This window comes from Ptychodera flava, chromosome 12 (genome assembly GCF_041260155.1).
Source record: "Ptychodera flava strain L36383 chromosome 12, AS_Pfla_20210202, whole genome shotgun sequence".
In the NCBI taxonomy this organism is placed as follows: domain Eukaryota; kingdom Metazoa; phylum Hemichordata; class Enteropneusta; family Ptychoderidae; genus Ptychodera; species Ptychodera flava.
Genome location: NC_091939.1, coordinates 19,172,083 through 19,188,296, shown reverse-complemented (window position 1 = coordinate 19,188,296; position 16,214 = coordinate 19,172,083). Strand labels below are relative to the sequence as shown.

The following is a 16,214-nucleotide window of genomic DNA, read 5'->3' as shown; positions in this document are numbered from 1 at the left end:
CATTATTTTTATCATGTATCACTGTACAGGTCAGTCATGTTGTTAGCATCTTGATATATACTGCTATAGTAGTTGATTAACTGTTAACTTCAGCTTACGTTACCGACAGCAAGGAAACAGAAAGTGATGACATAATTTCCGGTATGAACCAGAAATACACTGTATGCAAATGAGCTGAGAAAACGCTCTGACAAACTAACTAATGTACCATACTTTCATAGCTATTACAGTTAAAGTTGAATTCACAAAACCGTTTTTATGGGATCTCTGACATTGTGAGGTTATGAAAGTAGCAGGAAGGTGGCTATCTCAGACACCAACACTAGTTGTGTTGGTACAATTGTGTCTGATTGTGCCTGTAAAGAATTAACAATTACTGTGTGCCCTTTTAGGAGTAGCACGGAACCTTTCTTGCACTCAAAGTCTTCAGAAATCAGAATTAAAATTCACTGAAAGATGACCTACCATAATTTTATTCAAAAGGGTAGTACAATAAAGACAGATATATATATATATATATATATATATATATATATATATATATATATATAATATATATATATATATATATACATACAAACACACACACACATCATGTAAATACGCACACAACACACACACACACACACACACACACACACACATTGGAATAGGAGGACAGACATATTCAACTCCCGTTGTAGTACATACATCATGTAGTGTATAGCCCTCAAAGCTATCAATTTTGACTGTGAAACAAGCACTAGATATTCGATAACTTCCCTTTCCAGGCTGATTTTCATTCCAGAATTTTTTTACACAAAATCCTGAGCTCAAATGATTGCGTGACGTTGGGCCCCTTGCAACTCATGAACAAGATTGATGGCTGTGTGCCCTCAATTACAGCCAAACTGATGCGCAAATAACTCGGGAAAGTTCTTGGTGACACGAGAAAACTTTTCATTTCATAACACACTAGGCTCAGGACTTCTGCAAGAAAAATTGACTCAGAGAGTTCAGCAATGTCGTAAGCACAGGGCACACTGAATGACAGTGATTTTAGCATAAACATTCATCTCAAAATATTCACCCTTCTGAGTGCTAGCATGAGTTTTGTAATGTCTGACTTTGCAGAGACTTTTAACTTACTCATCACAACATTGTCTCAAGTTACTACTAGCCAATTGACCCAATTCACGCTGAAGTCAAAAGGTTTCAACAGCACGAGTGTTAACATTAGATGTAGTGTGGATTAAGTCTCTAAAGCAATCCACTAAAGAGTGCTAACACGATTTCCTTGAAACCTGAAACATCATGGCGTTTTTCACGTAAATATTCCTGTGTACTTGAGATAAGAGTATGGGTAGGGTTACAGTGCATTGCCTGTGCAACGTTGATATAAATACACTTTTTACATTTCCATATTTCCTTTAATTCTGTTTTTTAAGAACTTATTAAAGTGAAGCTCTTTCTCCAAGGGGGTTAAAGTTCACATCATATACATGTAGGTAGAACTTACAACGTTGCAAATGACACACATTTCATCTACACTCATTCTTAAAGGGGTTAAAGTTCACATTATGCAGAGACAGAATATAACTTACTTAGTCCAAATTCAATGAACATGTACGGTAAGTTGTCATTCACATTCCATTCACTGTGGTTCATACAACATCTAGCAGCTTATACTTGGATATAAATTTAAGTATTTGGTACTAATTTTGTGAAAGTTGACATTAGATATGACCGGTAATATTCAAATTATTGGATTTGAATTTGGAATATCATTGGAGGTGCCTGAGGTGAAGCCAGGGCTTAACAATGTTAAACCTCCATCACATGTAAGTTTTGATGTATTTTTCTGGTATTTTTATTCTTTTTATCAACAACTGCTTCTTGTTCCACAATTAATATCATATAAAATTCTGCTAAGTCATCAACTTTCATGTACAGTCTGCATGTGTTCTATTCCCTGTGTTATTGTTAACAACTGAATTTTAGGGGAGAACCATTTGATTTCTGGGGGGATATGGAGGATTTTTGAGAAAAAAAAATTTGTCACCAGGTGAGAGAGAAGAAAAAAAAAATTGATCCTGTCATGGCCTGAGAAAAAAAAAATTTCATAACAGACAGAAGAGAAAAAAAATTGTCACAATGCACCAGAAATAAGCAAAATTTGGAAACCTTATTCTCATGTATTCTTTGCCGGCGCGCCGCCATAGGCGGCGCAAATGTTTTACCACAAGCAATTCTTATGTTTCTTTTCCCAGCACTTATGATATAAGCATGCACTACATGGGTCTACTTTACACCTCAGTACACTCAATGTTTTCCTTCCATTTTTCTGACCCAAGAAATCATATTTCAGGATTTCTGTTGCACATATCTCAATGGCATAGGCACTATCTAAAGGGGACTATTTGACTTCTGTAAATTGTGAAAATTTAAAACACAAGACAGGAGTCAATAAACTAGTGTTAAAACCGATATTATTTTCTCAATATGAATTTGTTAGAAAGATGTACCTTGACAATGAAAAATTGAGGAACAACAAATATGATGAAATACAATGTGTGAGCCTTGTTTTTCTGACCACAAACACCGGATCGCAACATACCATATTCAGGCTTTTCATTAGAAGCTGGCAGCTGGAGAAATGACACAAGAAGGTCACAGATTTTCGTTCCTGTAAGGCTGTATATTCATTTGTCTTCAGTCTCTGGCAAACAGAACTGTTTTTCACAAATTGTATTGTCATTGTTTGGTTGTTGAATATTGTGACTCAAAAACTGATCATGCAAAAAATGTAAAAATATCAGTGTTCAATGTCATTTTCAAACAGTTTTACCGAGTGCAAAATAAACTGAAACTCCTCTCAGATTGCACCATTAAACACATCAATTTCTCAAAATTTCCAATACGAGAGGGGGAACCCCCCTCTCGTGCTCTCCCCCCTTGGGGTATTCTAATAGTTTCACTTAGTAAACAAATTAAAAAAACTCTCAGATTGCACCAGACTGCACCATTGCACACATCAATATCTTAAAAAATTCCATGTAAGATAGGGGAAAGCCCCTGTGACACTTCCCCCTAAGCCTCTCTCATGTTCTCCCCCTGTACTTTCAAATTCTGCCCTGTCAGATATTTTAGTGAAAACCCTGTCATAATATCCATCCAAATTAAACAATATACTATATGGTTAGATACAGCGTGATCTTTTATATTTTTATTTTATTGTGACTTTGAATTTCATTTTGATGTGTTCACCTTTTTTGAACCATCATGTGATAACTGATGATAGTCTAGCAGGGTACATCAAGATTTGAAAGGTCTTTACTGTTGCTGTAATTACATGTATTGGTATCTAACTTTTCTAAGTGGGGAATGGTCAAAATTTCAGAGTTAGAGAGGGAGGTTACTCAATTCATCATGGTTGGTGAAGGGGGGAGGGTCACTCGAAATTTCGGAGTTTCAGGCCGTAAATAATGACGGCTCCCTTATATACAACACATTACAAACTTGATGACCAAAAAAAAAAAATTGCACTGCTACTCCATTTGGAAAAAAAAAATTGATGCAGGTCTGACAGTAGAAAAAAAAAATTGCTGTCACTCTGACAGGAAAAAAAATTGCTCCCATACCCTCTTCCTCCATACCCCCCCCCCCCCGAAATCAATGGTTCTCCCCTTAATCAAGACTGGAATTCATCCATCAACAGTAACAGTGTGTATTGTACGGTACACTACTCAATTGTGCTGGCAAGGCTGATACTTTTCATTTCAACATTCAACCTGTTCACCCCTGCTTCCCTGTAAACAGGTCCACAATTGCCATTGATGACAATGGGGTTGGGCCAAACCATGGTGGTGAAAGGGTTAAACGAGAAAAATAAAGAACAAAAGTAATGAAAATATAAAATATTAATGTTTAAAACCTAGCTAGAAGATTAATTGATGAGAAAGTAATTTAATATAGTAACTTTTATGATCCAAATTACCGCATTTTAATGGGAGAATGCGATGCAAAGACAATTTGCGCTGTACATACTTTTGATAAACAGAATGTATTGTGAAACAGCCATGAAATCACTTTTTCACACTGGAGTGGGAAAATTTGTCCATAATTTGGAAGCCCTGTGTAATTTGCTCTAGAAAATGAATAGGTAATGGCATTTCTCAGTTTCAAAGTAAGTAATGGAACTTTACAATGCCACAGAGACAGAATATATCTGAAGTGTAAATAGTATCTTTTTTTACAAAGACATTTCAATACCTTCGAATAATTTGATTGCGTTCAAAATCCTTCTTGATGGAATCTTTAATCAATTCAGCCAGACTCTCATTTCCGGTACGTTGGTGGCCTCGATTACATATTCCATTTTATTCTCTGTCTGTTGGATTACAAAAAAACAAACATAAATTTAAATGAAAAATTCACCATTCATTCTAACATTGTGATTATACAACTAATGCTGGGAACACAGTAAATTAATTCTTACAACAGATGGTTGTATCTTGCCATACTTGTACAGCATATTTTGTGATGCCATGATAAATGGACTGATTCACGAGGATAATTATGCATGTATTGAAAATAGTACATAGCATTGGTTTTAAATTAATTTATATTTCATAATTTTTTTAATTTCCAATCTTACTTTAATATAACAATGTATTTGACATAATTTTCAGCAAATCATGAAACTTAACTCATATATATATTGTGTGGTAGTTGTGGGTTGATAAATACATTTTTTTTGGTTAAATTTCTGAAGAGAAAATATTCCACATCAAAAAACTAAAAATGTCTTTTTTTAAACGGTTTCAGAAATAAGTACACCAAAATTTTCTATGAAACCAACCAGATTCATCACCAAATCAAACTACAATCTAAAAGGTTTTGGAAGACTAGCTCTTGTTTGCTGTAAAATCATTGGCAAATTTATCTTAGACCATTAGCAAATTTAATTTAGACCATAACTTTTCATTGAGAGTAAACATAAATTCAGTTTAAAAGACATATTAGAATATTAGTTCAGAACATTAAATGGAAGATTTGAATTGTGAAAGCGCTCTGCAAGTGGCTGACATATGAGAAGAAATCTATTTCATATCATCTGTAACAAAAAATAAGATTTAAAACATAAATTTAGATTAATTGTATGTCTGCTAGGCATGACAGCCAATACAGGTGACAGATATGGTCATGGGTACTGACAGACATCAGGGCATGAATTGTACTCAGACTGTAACCCCTGGACTCATATCTAAACCCTATCCACCCACTCTTGCCCTTAACTGTGGTGGGTGGGGTACTTTCGGATGGCAATCGTCCAGGAATTAACTCTCAAGATGCCTTTTTTTGAGCAGTGAGAATACGCTTGTTTCGATCCGTGAGTTTTCGGTTCTGGAAACTCACTCACTGGAATGGCTGAGATCCTAGACCATAATGGTGAAAAGGCATTTTGTAACAACAACATGAGAAAATGGAATGAAACTTCTGGTACCAGCGCAGATATTACCAAGGCAAAACACGTTTCAGGAATTATCAAAGATAACGTAATCATCTATCAGAGGTCTCACTTCCTCCAGAGCATCGGACAGGATTTGGGTTGCAGTTCTCGGTGACAGCATAGAAATAATTTTAAAGATTATCATTTCGAAAACCCATTTACCTAAGAAGACTGGGGTCTATAAAGGAATTAGAATAGATTATTGATGAACTCACATCACAGGGATTTCAGGATTTCACTTTGTATCATTTTTCCGATTCATGTCTTGTAACTGGCATATATGCAAATCAGCTGAACATTTAAAACATCAAAATACTGGTTGGAAGATGTCACTGATATTTTGGAAACAAGAAATCCAGAACAGTTGTTTTCTGCAAACTTTCCCTGAATGTAATCTCATTCATACATCAATATTAAGCACGCAGCATTTTTACTTATTTATTATTCATTCAAATTTTTTCATAAACATATGACAAAAGCATTGATAACAGCAAACAAGTCTGAATTCAGCGTCCCTTGTGGCCTGATAATGTCGCATGCTCTAGTTATTTCACCAGCTGAACTGATTGAGAGTAAGAAACAACCCCCTTCTCAGTCAGGGTCTTGTAGGTTATCAATATTCTACTCTTTCCTGGCAGAAAACGAGTCCATTTCCTGCCAGATAGTGTTTCTCTACGGAGGGACCACAGAGAATTTGAAACTGTTGTTCCTACAGATAAGATATTACAAGAAGTCCCGAGGTTGGGAGGCCATTCTTTGAAGGGAAATTTCTCACTTTGCGCAGGACATATCCATGAAAGACCTGAATTAGAAACAAACCAATAAAATTGAAATATCTTCAACATGGAAAAAATTTTGTTTGGCAAAGTAAGAAACAAACCTAGCCACACATAGTATGCCCTACTCATCGTCGTAAACCACGTGCCCCTTTGTGGCAACAGCTTGGTGCTACTTGATTTTTGCGTAGGTCCGCCGAGCAAAAATTATACTCTGGCTTGCGAGAATGGCCCTATTCATCTTGAGTAAAGCTGTGACGTAATGAAATTCACTATCTAAAACAAGTGGTAAGTTGAAATAGTCTAATGGGGTGGGGCTTCCCAATTCTTCCTTTTTCAAACTGTATATTAACTTTCAGGGGGCCACGGAATGCATGCATACTGATTTGGTAGTTTCTGGTTTTGCTCTTACCTTTAACACAAATGTATTCTCTGTGTCTGGGAGTTCTAAGGCAGTGGTCTCTCTGGCTTCCTTGATGAGGAAACAAAATATTCCATTTTTCGGTTTGTGTGACTGAAATACAACAGGAAAGACAGAACTTGGTTACGTATTCTTTAGGTAAAAAAAAGTTTTAATTTGCCAAGAAAATTGGTCCTCCTAAACTTGGAAGAGGCGCTGATATAACCCTTTTGCTGCCAGACAGTATCACTTCCCCATCAGCCAAGTCAGTAAAAAGCGGTATTGAGCCAAAACATGACGTATTTTCACCCACTTGGCTTGGTCTGTTATAGCATATTTAGTCCAAAAAAAATCAAGTTTACAGTATTTATGTTTTCAACAGCCTTCAAATGTACAGTATTATGTTAAAATACACCATATGGAATATGTTGTGTTTCATTAATTTTAACCATCTTGACCTGATGGTGAAATGTGGACTTGGCAGGAAAAGGGATAATCATGCAGCGACTGTTACTAAATTTACAAAGCAAACATTTCCCCGTGGTGGTGAGTAGTAATTTGTAATCTGAGTACGACTTGTGATGTTGGCCGCCAGTTCTCATATTTTTCGGACGGGAATGAAAAACAGAAAAAAAACACTAATGAAGCTACATCTAAGCCTGCACTCTGAAAAATAACAAAATGAAGAGAAAGTGAGAGAGAGAGAGAGTTGCTATTTTGAAGAAGGAATCACTTCAGGCGTAGCTTTACTGAGATTAAAATTTCATTGACTGGATCTCTGCGACTCTCGAAACAGCAATGAAAGGCCTAATAAAAAAAACACGATTTACTATCTTCGTTTGTGAGGTAGAAAATCCTAGCATAATGAACCATTGTGTGTCTAGCTTTGGTTGATGAAATAGATACATGATGTATGGTGTATGTAATGGCTAAAAATAACATATTAGTCAAACAAAAAACTAAACACTTTCCCATGTGCAGTATACTACCGGTACTTGTATGAGTATACATGTCATATCAAACATGTTAACAAAATTTTGGAAAGTCTATTCTGAATTTTAAAAATGCAACAAATTAGGATAATGTGAAGTAGTTTATTTATGTTATTCTCATGCATTGAAGATCGATGGTACCTACAACAAATCACCGTATTTCTTAATTTTCACAATTTGTGAGATAAATTCAAAAGTTTTGTTGAAATCTGTCTGTGTTTACACCCATACAACACTTTTTTAGGTCAACACATTGGCAACGTCATTCACGCTGTGTGAAACAAGGTCAATAGTGGAGTTCACTGCATTATGGAGTTCAAGATCGCTGAGATTGGTGGACCCTGAGGTCATCAAGGGTGACATGGTGTGTACATGCACTTCAGGTCAAGGTTAGACCATTGGTAATGGCAGCACTGTTCACGATATTTTATATATTTTGTGCAAGTGGGTGTTTCCTATGACTAGCCACAAATTGCCTTTGTTGTCAACAAGCTGTACGAGCCAGACATCACATGATAGGCCAGCTTATTACTGATGCAGATCAAATACAAAAATACCAGATACATGTCGGTCACAATGTAAATACATTTTTAACCCCATTGGAGATATTTCCAGCACTTGCCAGAGTTCACCATATTCTATTTCTGCTCACAAATGCCAGTAAAAATCTATGGAAACTTTCCACTTGGAATTTTCCACTGAATGATGTTACCAGCGGAGATATCCACTACCGCCATGACAACAACTATACGCACGGCATTTATGAAATACCTTGGAAGAAAAACTTTGCGATCATCCACACAATTCAAAATTTTTATTGCACAGTGACTGTACGTTGGTATCATAGCATTTTTAGGTCAATGACTTGTAACTTTCCACCCCGGGCAGCAAGTAACAATTACATCATGTTTCTCACTGGTGTTATTTTCAAAACACTCTGATAAGTGGACGTACAGGCATCAGTTAGAAGTACAATGGGGCAAAAACAGTGCCGTGGGAGTACAAGAATCGTATTGTTCACGCGACCGTGACGTCAACTGATGACAATCTGACTCAACTGGCGTTGATGAGATGTCCCTGTAAATTTGTAAATAATAGCCCCTTCGTAGAAAACATGTATAGCTGAGTTACAGAGTTTGATTGGACGGCACTGTATTCAACTTTAAAATCAAGAAACACAGTGAAGTCAACACAATAGCAGATAACAAAGCAATGGTACTGTATGGTATGGTATGTGTCAACATTGTCAAACACTGTTTGGATTTTGAAGTACATCTGATTAAACATTTTTCACCGATGACGAGACATGTACAGAAAATACACTGTGAAGCTGAGGCAAATAAAATTTACAGCGCTATCATTTTCAGAGGAGTTTGACATTTTTGACCCGGACTGAATCAATCTCAGTCAGGCTGACAAAACAGGCAGCAGTGACCTTGGTATACACATTTCACTTTTCAGCCTGAATGGAAAGGAGATTTTCTGACGTCATGTTATTATTGGTGGGTGGGTGGGTGGCACAAACATATTGGGCTGAGTTACGAAGACCTGTAAACAACCAAGTAATTTTAGAAATTGTCATTTGATGAATGTGTCACAAAAGTACATACAAAAGTATAGAGTTTCTTACAGATGAATCTGAAAAGTAAACATGCCTTTACTGTCAAAGCTAAAATGATGACTTGTACATAAATAGACAAGCCTATCTTGCACAATAATACTGATAATACTATCAATTTTTCTGTGAGGATATCAGACCCATACAATTCACCTTAGACTGAATTTTTTTTCGAGGGGGAGGGGTAAATTTTGACAAGGTCAGTTACATCACTCTTCACATATGTATAAATTAGCAAATACAATCACTTCAATTCATGCCCCTGTGTATTGCAATCCAAGCTGCCTGGCTGTATTTACACAAACTCTTGTCAAGAACAGGACAATATTCTACTTTGAGATTTGTGAAATTACAACCCAACCAAATGCAGTTTGCAGAAGAAGTTGGATGGAAAATTGATACAACTGTGATTTACAGCTGAAATCTGCTTATCCCATAAAACCACCTGCAGTTTCCTGTTCTGCTGGTTGATGCATCTCAAAAATGAAGACAGAATCTGCCATGGCAGCTTGTATCTGTACAGTGGTTCTGACAAATTTAAAGGGAACTGATCCTCTGACTTTAAATTCATTTTGTCACTTCTCGTAAAGAATAGAGGGTCCTATCTGACTTGTGGCTGCAATCCTCTGTCTTACGGGGCCTTTCATGGCTAATAAATGTAAACAAACCCCCTAGCATGATGTTGAATTGTTATTATGAATAGTCGCAACGTACCAGGTATTGTCAGTAATTATCATGAACGTATATTGACAATTGAAACAGGGCAGAATAGCGAAAAAAATCCTTTTTCTACAGAAGTGACCTCTAATTCTACTCTTTTTGAATATCTACAATGTAAAGTTTCTTGTGCGACTCCAAAAATTTGTCGAAATGCTCAGTGTCCTTGTTTTTGCAGCCTGTCTGTACCGATACACGTGTTCATTGTGAATTCAGTCTTGACTGGAATTCCTATTGTACACTACATGTATGGCTTAGTGTGTTGGCAAGGCCTCTACTGTGTATTTCAACATATTGACTGAAGTAGAATAAGATATACCCGTTCTGTAGAACAAAAACAACATTAAAATATTAACAGAAGTTACAGGTGTTATAGATGTGTACAGATGTGCACAGGAACACTGTCTGTTGAACCACTGGCATCTTTAACTAGACTTATCACCATTAATTAAGATGCCATGATGGTTTATTTGTTGGACATTAGGGGAATTAGTATCATGCAGCCCTAACACTGTAAAATGGAGCCAATCTGGGGGTTCTAAAAGCAACGAACAGTTTTGCTTGATGCTGAAGGAGAGTACATTCAGTGTCTTAAAATGCCTTTGGACTGAAACCTCCCCAGCTACATCAAAGAAGCACACTTACTGTTATATTAAAAGTGATGTATACTGGGGCAACAGAGAACTTCATATATATGCACATCAGAGGAAGGGCAAGTCATGAAATGGACAATCCCAGTTGTATTTGACACATACAACGTAAAAGCAATGACTTTTGTTGTGTGTTCCTCCTTTCCAATCCTGATTGGTCAATTCTGGCTATCTCACCATATCTCACTATACAGCAAGTGAACGTTTATAACATTATATTGTATGAGATTTTCTGCAGTTAATTGCAATCTGTGAAAGCTTGGTTTCTGCATAGCATTCAGGAGTGAAAGTAAAACACTAGTTTGTCCTGATGGGAATCACTGAGTGACGTTGTAGCTAACAGCCATCAAAATATAAGCAATTATGCATTTAATAGATCTTTCTCACACAGAACTCTGTTGAAATAACTCTTGAGGTTTCCAGCATTGTTTCACACCATTTTTAACAAAATTTTTTCGAATGTTCAACAGTAAAATGAATTTACTTTATGATACTCCTAGTCCTAGGTCTGGCATGTAAATGAGGGGAAATTTGTTAATATGATTCTTACGGATGATTTCACTGAACCTTGCCGATGTGGTGTCTGGTACACACATATTGTGGAAACTGACATGACACTGTAGAGATACATGTAACTGCTTGAAATCTCTGACGGGGAAAGTTGGCTTTGAAATGTCTAACGGTGGGTTTTACCTACAGGCGTCTAAATGTATGATGTCACTGTACTGTGGCATCTGTGTAAACAGTGTGATATGAGACTAGACAGCAGCGTGCTATGCATAAATTTTAACTGTCTACCTGATCACTTAACAGTACACAGAGCTGGCAATGTTTGTATGCGTATGCCTTGAGTGTCAATTCAGAATGGCTGAGCTCATGCATTATGCATGTATATGCAAAATAAAAGAGCCAAAAAAATATAGACTGTGAGACGTTACAGAGACTTTTACTACTAAGGGGAGAACCATTTGACTTTGGGGGGGGGGGTATGGAGGAAATGGGTATGGGAGCAAATTTTTTTTTTCCTGTCACAGTGACAGCAATTTTTTTTTCTACTGTCAGAGCTGCGTCAATTTTTTTTTTTCAAATGGAATAGCAATGCAAATATTTTTTCTTTGTCATCCAGTTTGTGATGCGTTGTCATTATTTACGGCCTGAGACTCAGAAATTTTGAGTGACGCCCCCCTCAACCATGATGAATTTGAGTAACTACCCTCTCTAACTCTAAAATTTTGACTGATCCCGCCCACTTTGAAAAGTTAAATACAAATACATGTATTTGTAAAATTTACAAAATACAGCAACAGTAAAGACCTTTGAAATCCTGATGTACTCTGCTAGACTATCATCAGTTATCTCATGATGGTTCAAAAAAGGTGAACCCATCAAAATGAAATTGCAAGTCACAATAAAATAAAGATATAAAAGCTCACGTAGTATCTAACCATATAATATATTGTTTAATTTGGATGGGTATTATGACAGGGTTTTCACTAGGATATCTGACCGGGCAGAATTTGAAAGTACAGGGGGAACATGCGAGAGGCTTAGGGGGAAAGAGTCACAGGGGCTTTCCCCTATCTTGCATATGGAAAGTTTTAAGATATTGATGTGTGCAATGGTGCAGTCTGGTGCAATCTGAGAGGTGTTTTTTAATTTTTTTACTATGTGAAACTGTTATAACACCCCAAGGGGGAGAGCACGAGAGGGGGTTTCCCCCTCTCGTATTGGAAATTTTGGGAAATTGATGTGTTTAATGGTGCAATCTGAGAGGAGTTTCAGGTTATTTTGCACTCGGTAAAACTGTTTGAAAATGACATTGAACACTGCAATATTTTTTTACATTTTATGCATGATCAGTGTTTGTGTCACAATATTCAACAACCAAACAATGACAATACAATTTGTGAAAAATAGTTCTGTTTGCCAGAGACTGAAGATAAATAAATATACAGTAATGGAAAATCTGTGACCTTCTTGTGTCATTTCTCCAAGTTAACTGCCAGCTTCTAATGAAAAGCATGAATATGGTATGTTTAACTGTCAAAATGGTCATTGAACTGAGGTAAATGAAAACATGTTTCTGTGATAATAAAGGATGAATTCACAACAGTTCAGTTTTGTCCTAGATCCTGTGAAAATTTTGAGAAATTGATGTGCGCCACGGTGCAGTGTAGTGCAATCCGAGAGGTATTTTAAATTTGTCTTTTACCAGTAAAACTGTTAGAAGACCCAAGGGTTGGAGAGCACGAGAGGGGGTGCCCCCCTCTCGCATTGAAAATTTTGAGAAATGGATGTGTGCAATGGTGCAATCTGAGATGTGTTTCAATTTGTTTCGCCAAATTCCTCTCCACATTTTGAGTAACGCCCCCCTGAAATTTTCAATTTTTTTAGTGCATGACCCCCTCCCTTGTATTTCATTATATTTGTTGTTCCTCAATTTTCCATGGTCAACTTGTACATCTTCCTAATATATTTATATTGAGAGAATAATATATTGATTTTAACACTAGTTTATTGACTCCTGTCTTGTGTTTTAAAATTTTCACAATTTACAGAAGTCAAAAAGTCCCCTTTAGATAGTGCCTATGCCATTGAGATATTGCAACAGAAATCCTGAAATATGATTTCTTGGGTCAGAAAAGGGAAGGAAAACATTGAGTGTACGGAGGTGTAAAGTAGACCTATGTAGTGCATGCTTATATCATAAGTGCTGGGAAAAAAACATAAGAATTGCTTGTGGTAAAAACATTTGCGCCGCCTATGGCGGCACGCCGGCAAAGAATATATGAGAATAGGGTTTCCAAATTTTGCTAATTTCTGGTGCATTGTGACAATTTTTTTTTTCACTTCTGTCTCTTATGACAATTTTTTTTTCTCAGGCCATGACAGGATCAATTTTTTTTTTCTTCTATCTCACCTGGCGACAAATTTTTTTTTCTCAAAATCCTCCATACCCCCCCCCCCAGAAATCAAATGGTGTTCCACTAACACCTCCATCTCTGATGTTTTAAACTCATACACGTAACAATTCATTTATCACCCACACACAGCTGTGGTGTCTGATAATATTGTCAGTAAAAAGGGTGGTTGACCATTAATAACCTTTCGATATAACTTCGGCTTTTTTTTGTTACGAGCGATTCTTTTCTTTGTACGGAGACATTGAAATGAACGATAAATGAAACCTTGAAATTATTTCATTGTTTGTGAAACTTGTGAAAGATGGACACCGGTATCATTGAATTAGCATGGTATACCCACATGTTTAGCTGACTTCAGGACTATACTGACGACCGACCACAGAAAGGACAAGCCAAAAAATAAAAAAAAATGAATATGAAACATAAAACCAGTGGTTTGTGAATTATGAAATTCATTGCTTGGAGCTGATGTATCAATAATGAATTTCATGCAGTGAATAATGACGATGTCTGCCTACCCTTTAAACTCACAAAACAAAACATTACTTCTATTCCTCAAGCGCTGATTAATGCCCGGATTAACCCGGCTGATTCACTTTTCATTACTGTTCTCATTGATGGCTCGGACAGTTTTACAACTGATATTACCACAGTACATGTGATAAATGGAGTTCTCTTTGTGCTGGTTATATTAGATTGTCAAACCAGAACTGCAATAGCTTTTATAAAGATACACGCTAAATCTAATGGCCTGTCATCTGTTTTAGTTGATAAAATTGAAAGTATAAAAAGATTGAGGCAAGATTTTGAGTAACGGGAAAACAGGTTTGTAGTATTATTGAATGAAAATATCTAAAATATCCCTCCGTACTTTGTCTTTTGGGTAATATCAGATTCCCTAGCTCACGCTGCCCACAATGAACTTTTTTTGGTCAGTGACCGGGTCTGAACTGTGCAGTGTGAGAATACAACACGACAGTATCTCATATGGGAAAGTCTATCACATTGTGTGAGAGCTTGTCGAGCCAGGGATGTGAGTGACAGCATGGAAGCAGCCTTGAATGGATCAGAGAAAGACTGAAGCAGAAAAGAGGAGGTCCCATCGCACACTTGACATTTGTGTCGGTATTGATGGTAATAGCTTTGCTGACTAGACAAATTGCGTCGAGCTGAAAGGCAAGCAGGCTGCATCCAGAGAACAAATGGCCGCATCTTAAATCTCCTGTGAATTGCAAAAACATTTTGCCTTATAGGGGCAGAAAACAAACTGACGCCAGTTGTGTGAAAAGATTCACCAATCTGCCTTGGCAGAGACTTTCAACGGGCCTTGCAGTGAATTTTAATTTTGTAGGCTATAGTTGTGTGAAAGATGTTGTGTTGGTGGCTAGAAATTTTCCACATTTTCCTTCAGACTCATTCTATTCTTGTATGACATGTTGATGAAACTAAGCTAAACACAAGTGCAAACAAGGTTTCCCTAAAATTTAACTAGTTTCACAAGAAATAACAAATTATGTTATTTTTACAGTTTTTATGTGACATGTACCCTTGTGTACAAGGACAAGATACTCAGCTTGGGCAGTGATCACATGACCTGCCACGACACAGTTAGGTACTTCATCAGAATGCAGTATACACATACCATTATATACATTCATTCATCACACATTGAGATAAAATCTTACAAGTGGTGTTCTGACACGGATGCAGTAAGCCACGGGATGGTGACACGTCAAAGCCACTAGACTGCTCTATTCTACAGTAAACAGTGAAAACCATGTGCGTAGTTAACCAATGACAATGGCTGTAACATTTGATATTTTAAAACCTTTTGTTCCAGAAGGAAGGAAGTGAAAAAGCCTCTTCTTTCAAAAGTGTGTTGAAGCATAGAATGTACAGAAAATGTTTCTTTGGGGTTTATGGTTGAAGACCAAGATTTTAGCCTTGCCATACACAACGCACTGTATATTAAAAATATGTGATGTCATTGTTGACAAAAGAATTTTAGTCTAGACTATAACGTTTTAGTATCAACATTGCATAAATATAGGCTGCATTGACAAGTTGGACATCAATGTTGGCTATTGTAACATTATTTTAGGAATGGGACAAGAACGTTTATTTTATGAACAGAACAAGTCTAGGATATACATGTCATAGCTTTTGATATGAGATGATGTACAGATCCTAAATGTGAAAAAAGATGGAAAATAAGACAATTGCAGACTGATTTTCATTATAAATAGAGATTTCCCAGTGAATAGTGATGCAGCCACACCAGATGGTCAGGCACTGTTTGATGGGGCTCTTTAAAATTTCACTGACAGCTACGATTTCATTGAGTTACAACTTCTCCCGGTGAACATCATTCTGGCAACATCTGCCAACTTTCCCTGACACCTGCATAAAACATGTCTACCATCTGTCTGCTTTACTTTGTGAAAGCTCCTATCAAATTCAACTTAAAAAATATGGTTGATTTTGTTTCTTAGAATGACTCAGCCATGTTATATTCTTCATTCAAAGGTGTGTCTTCTAACCCTGATCTCAAATTACACCAAATTTGACCAAAAATACATAAAAATTTGCCACACAAGGCAAAAAGTTATTAATGATTAAAGTGATCATTATTTAGTTCATGATTTG

At 36.6% G+C, this 16,214-nt stretch overlaps 1 protein-coding gene across 1 annotated transcript in view; it reads right to left on the bottom strand.

The window, feature by feature from the left end:
• LOC139145296 (SH2B adapter protein 2-like) overlaps positions 1 to 16,214 on the bottom strand; it is a 49,155-nt gene that overhangs the window by 15,779 nt on the left and 17,162 nt on the right. The window contains 3 exon segments of the mRNA XM_070716344.1: positions 4,252 to 4,298; positions 4,301 to 4,369; positions 6,680 to 6,781. Coding sequence (XP_070572445.1) covers positions 4,252 to 4,298; positions 4,301 to 4,369; positions 6,680 to 6,781 — 218 coding nt within the window.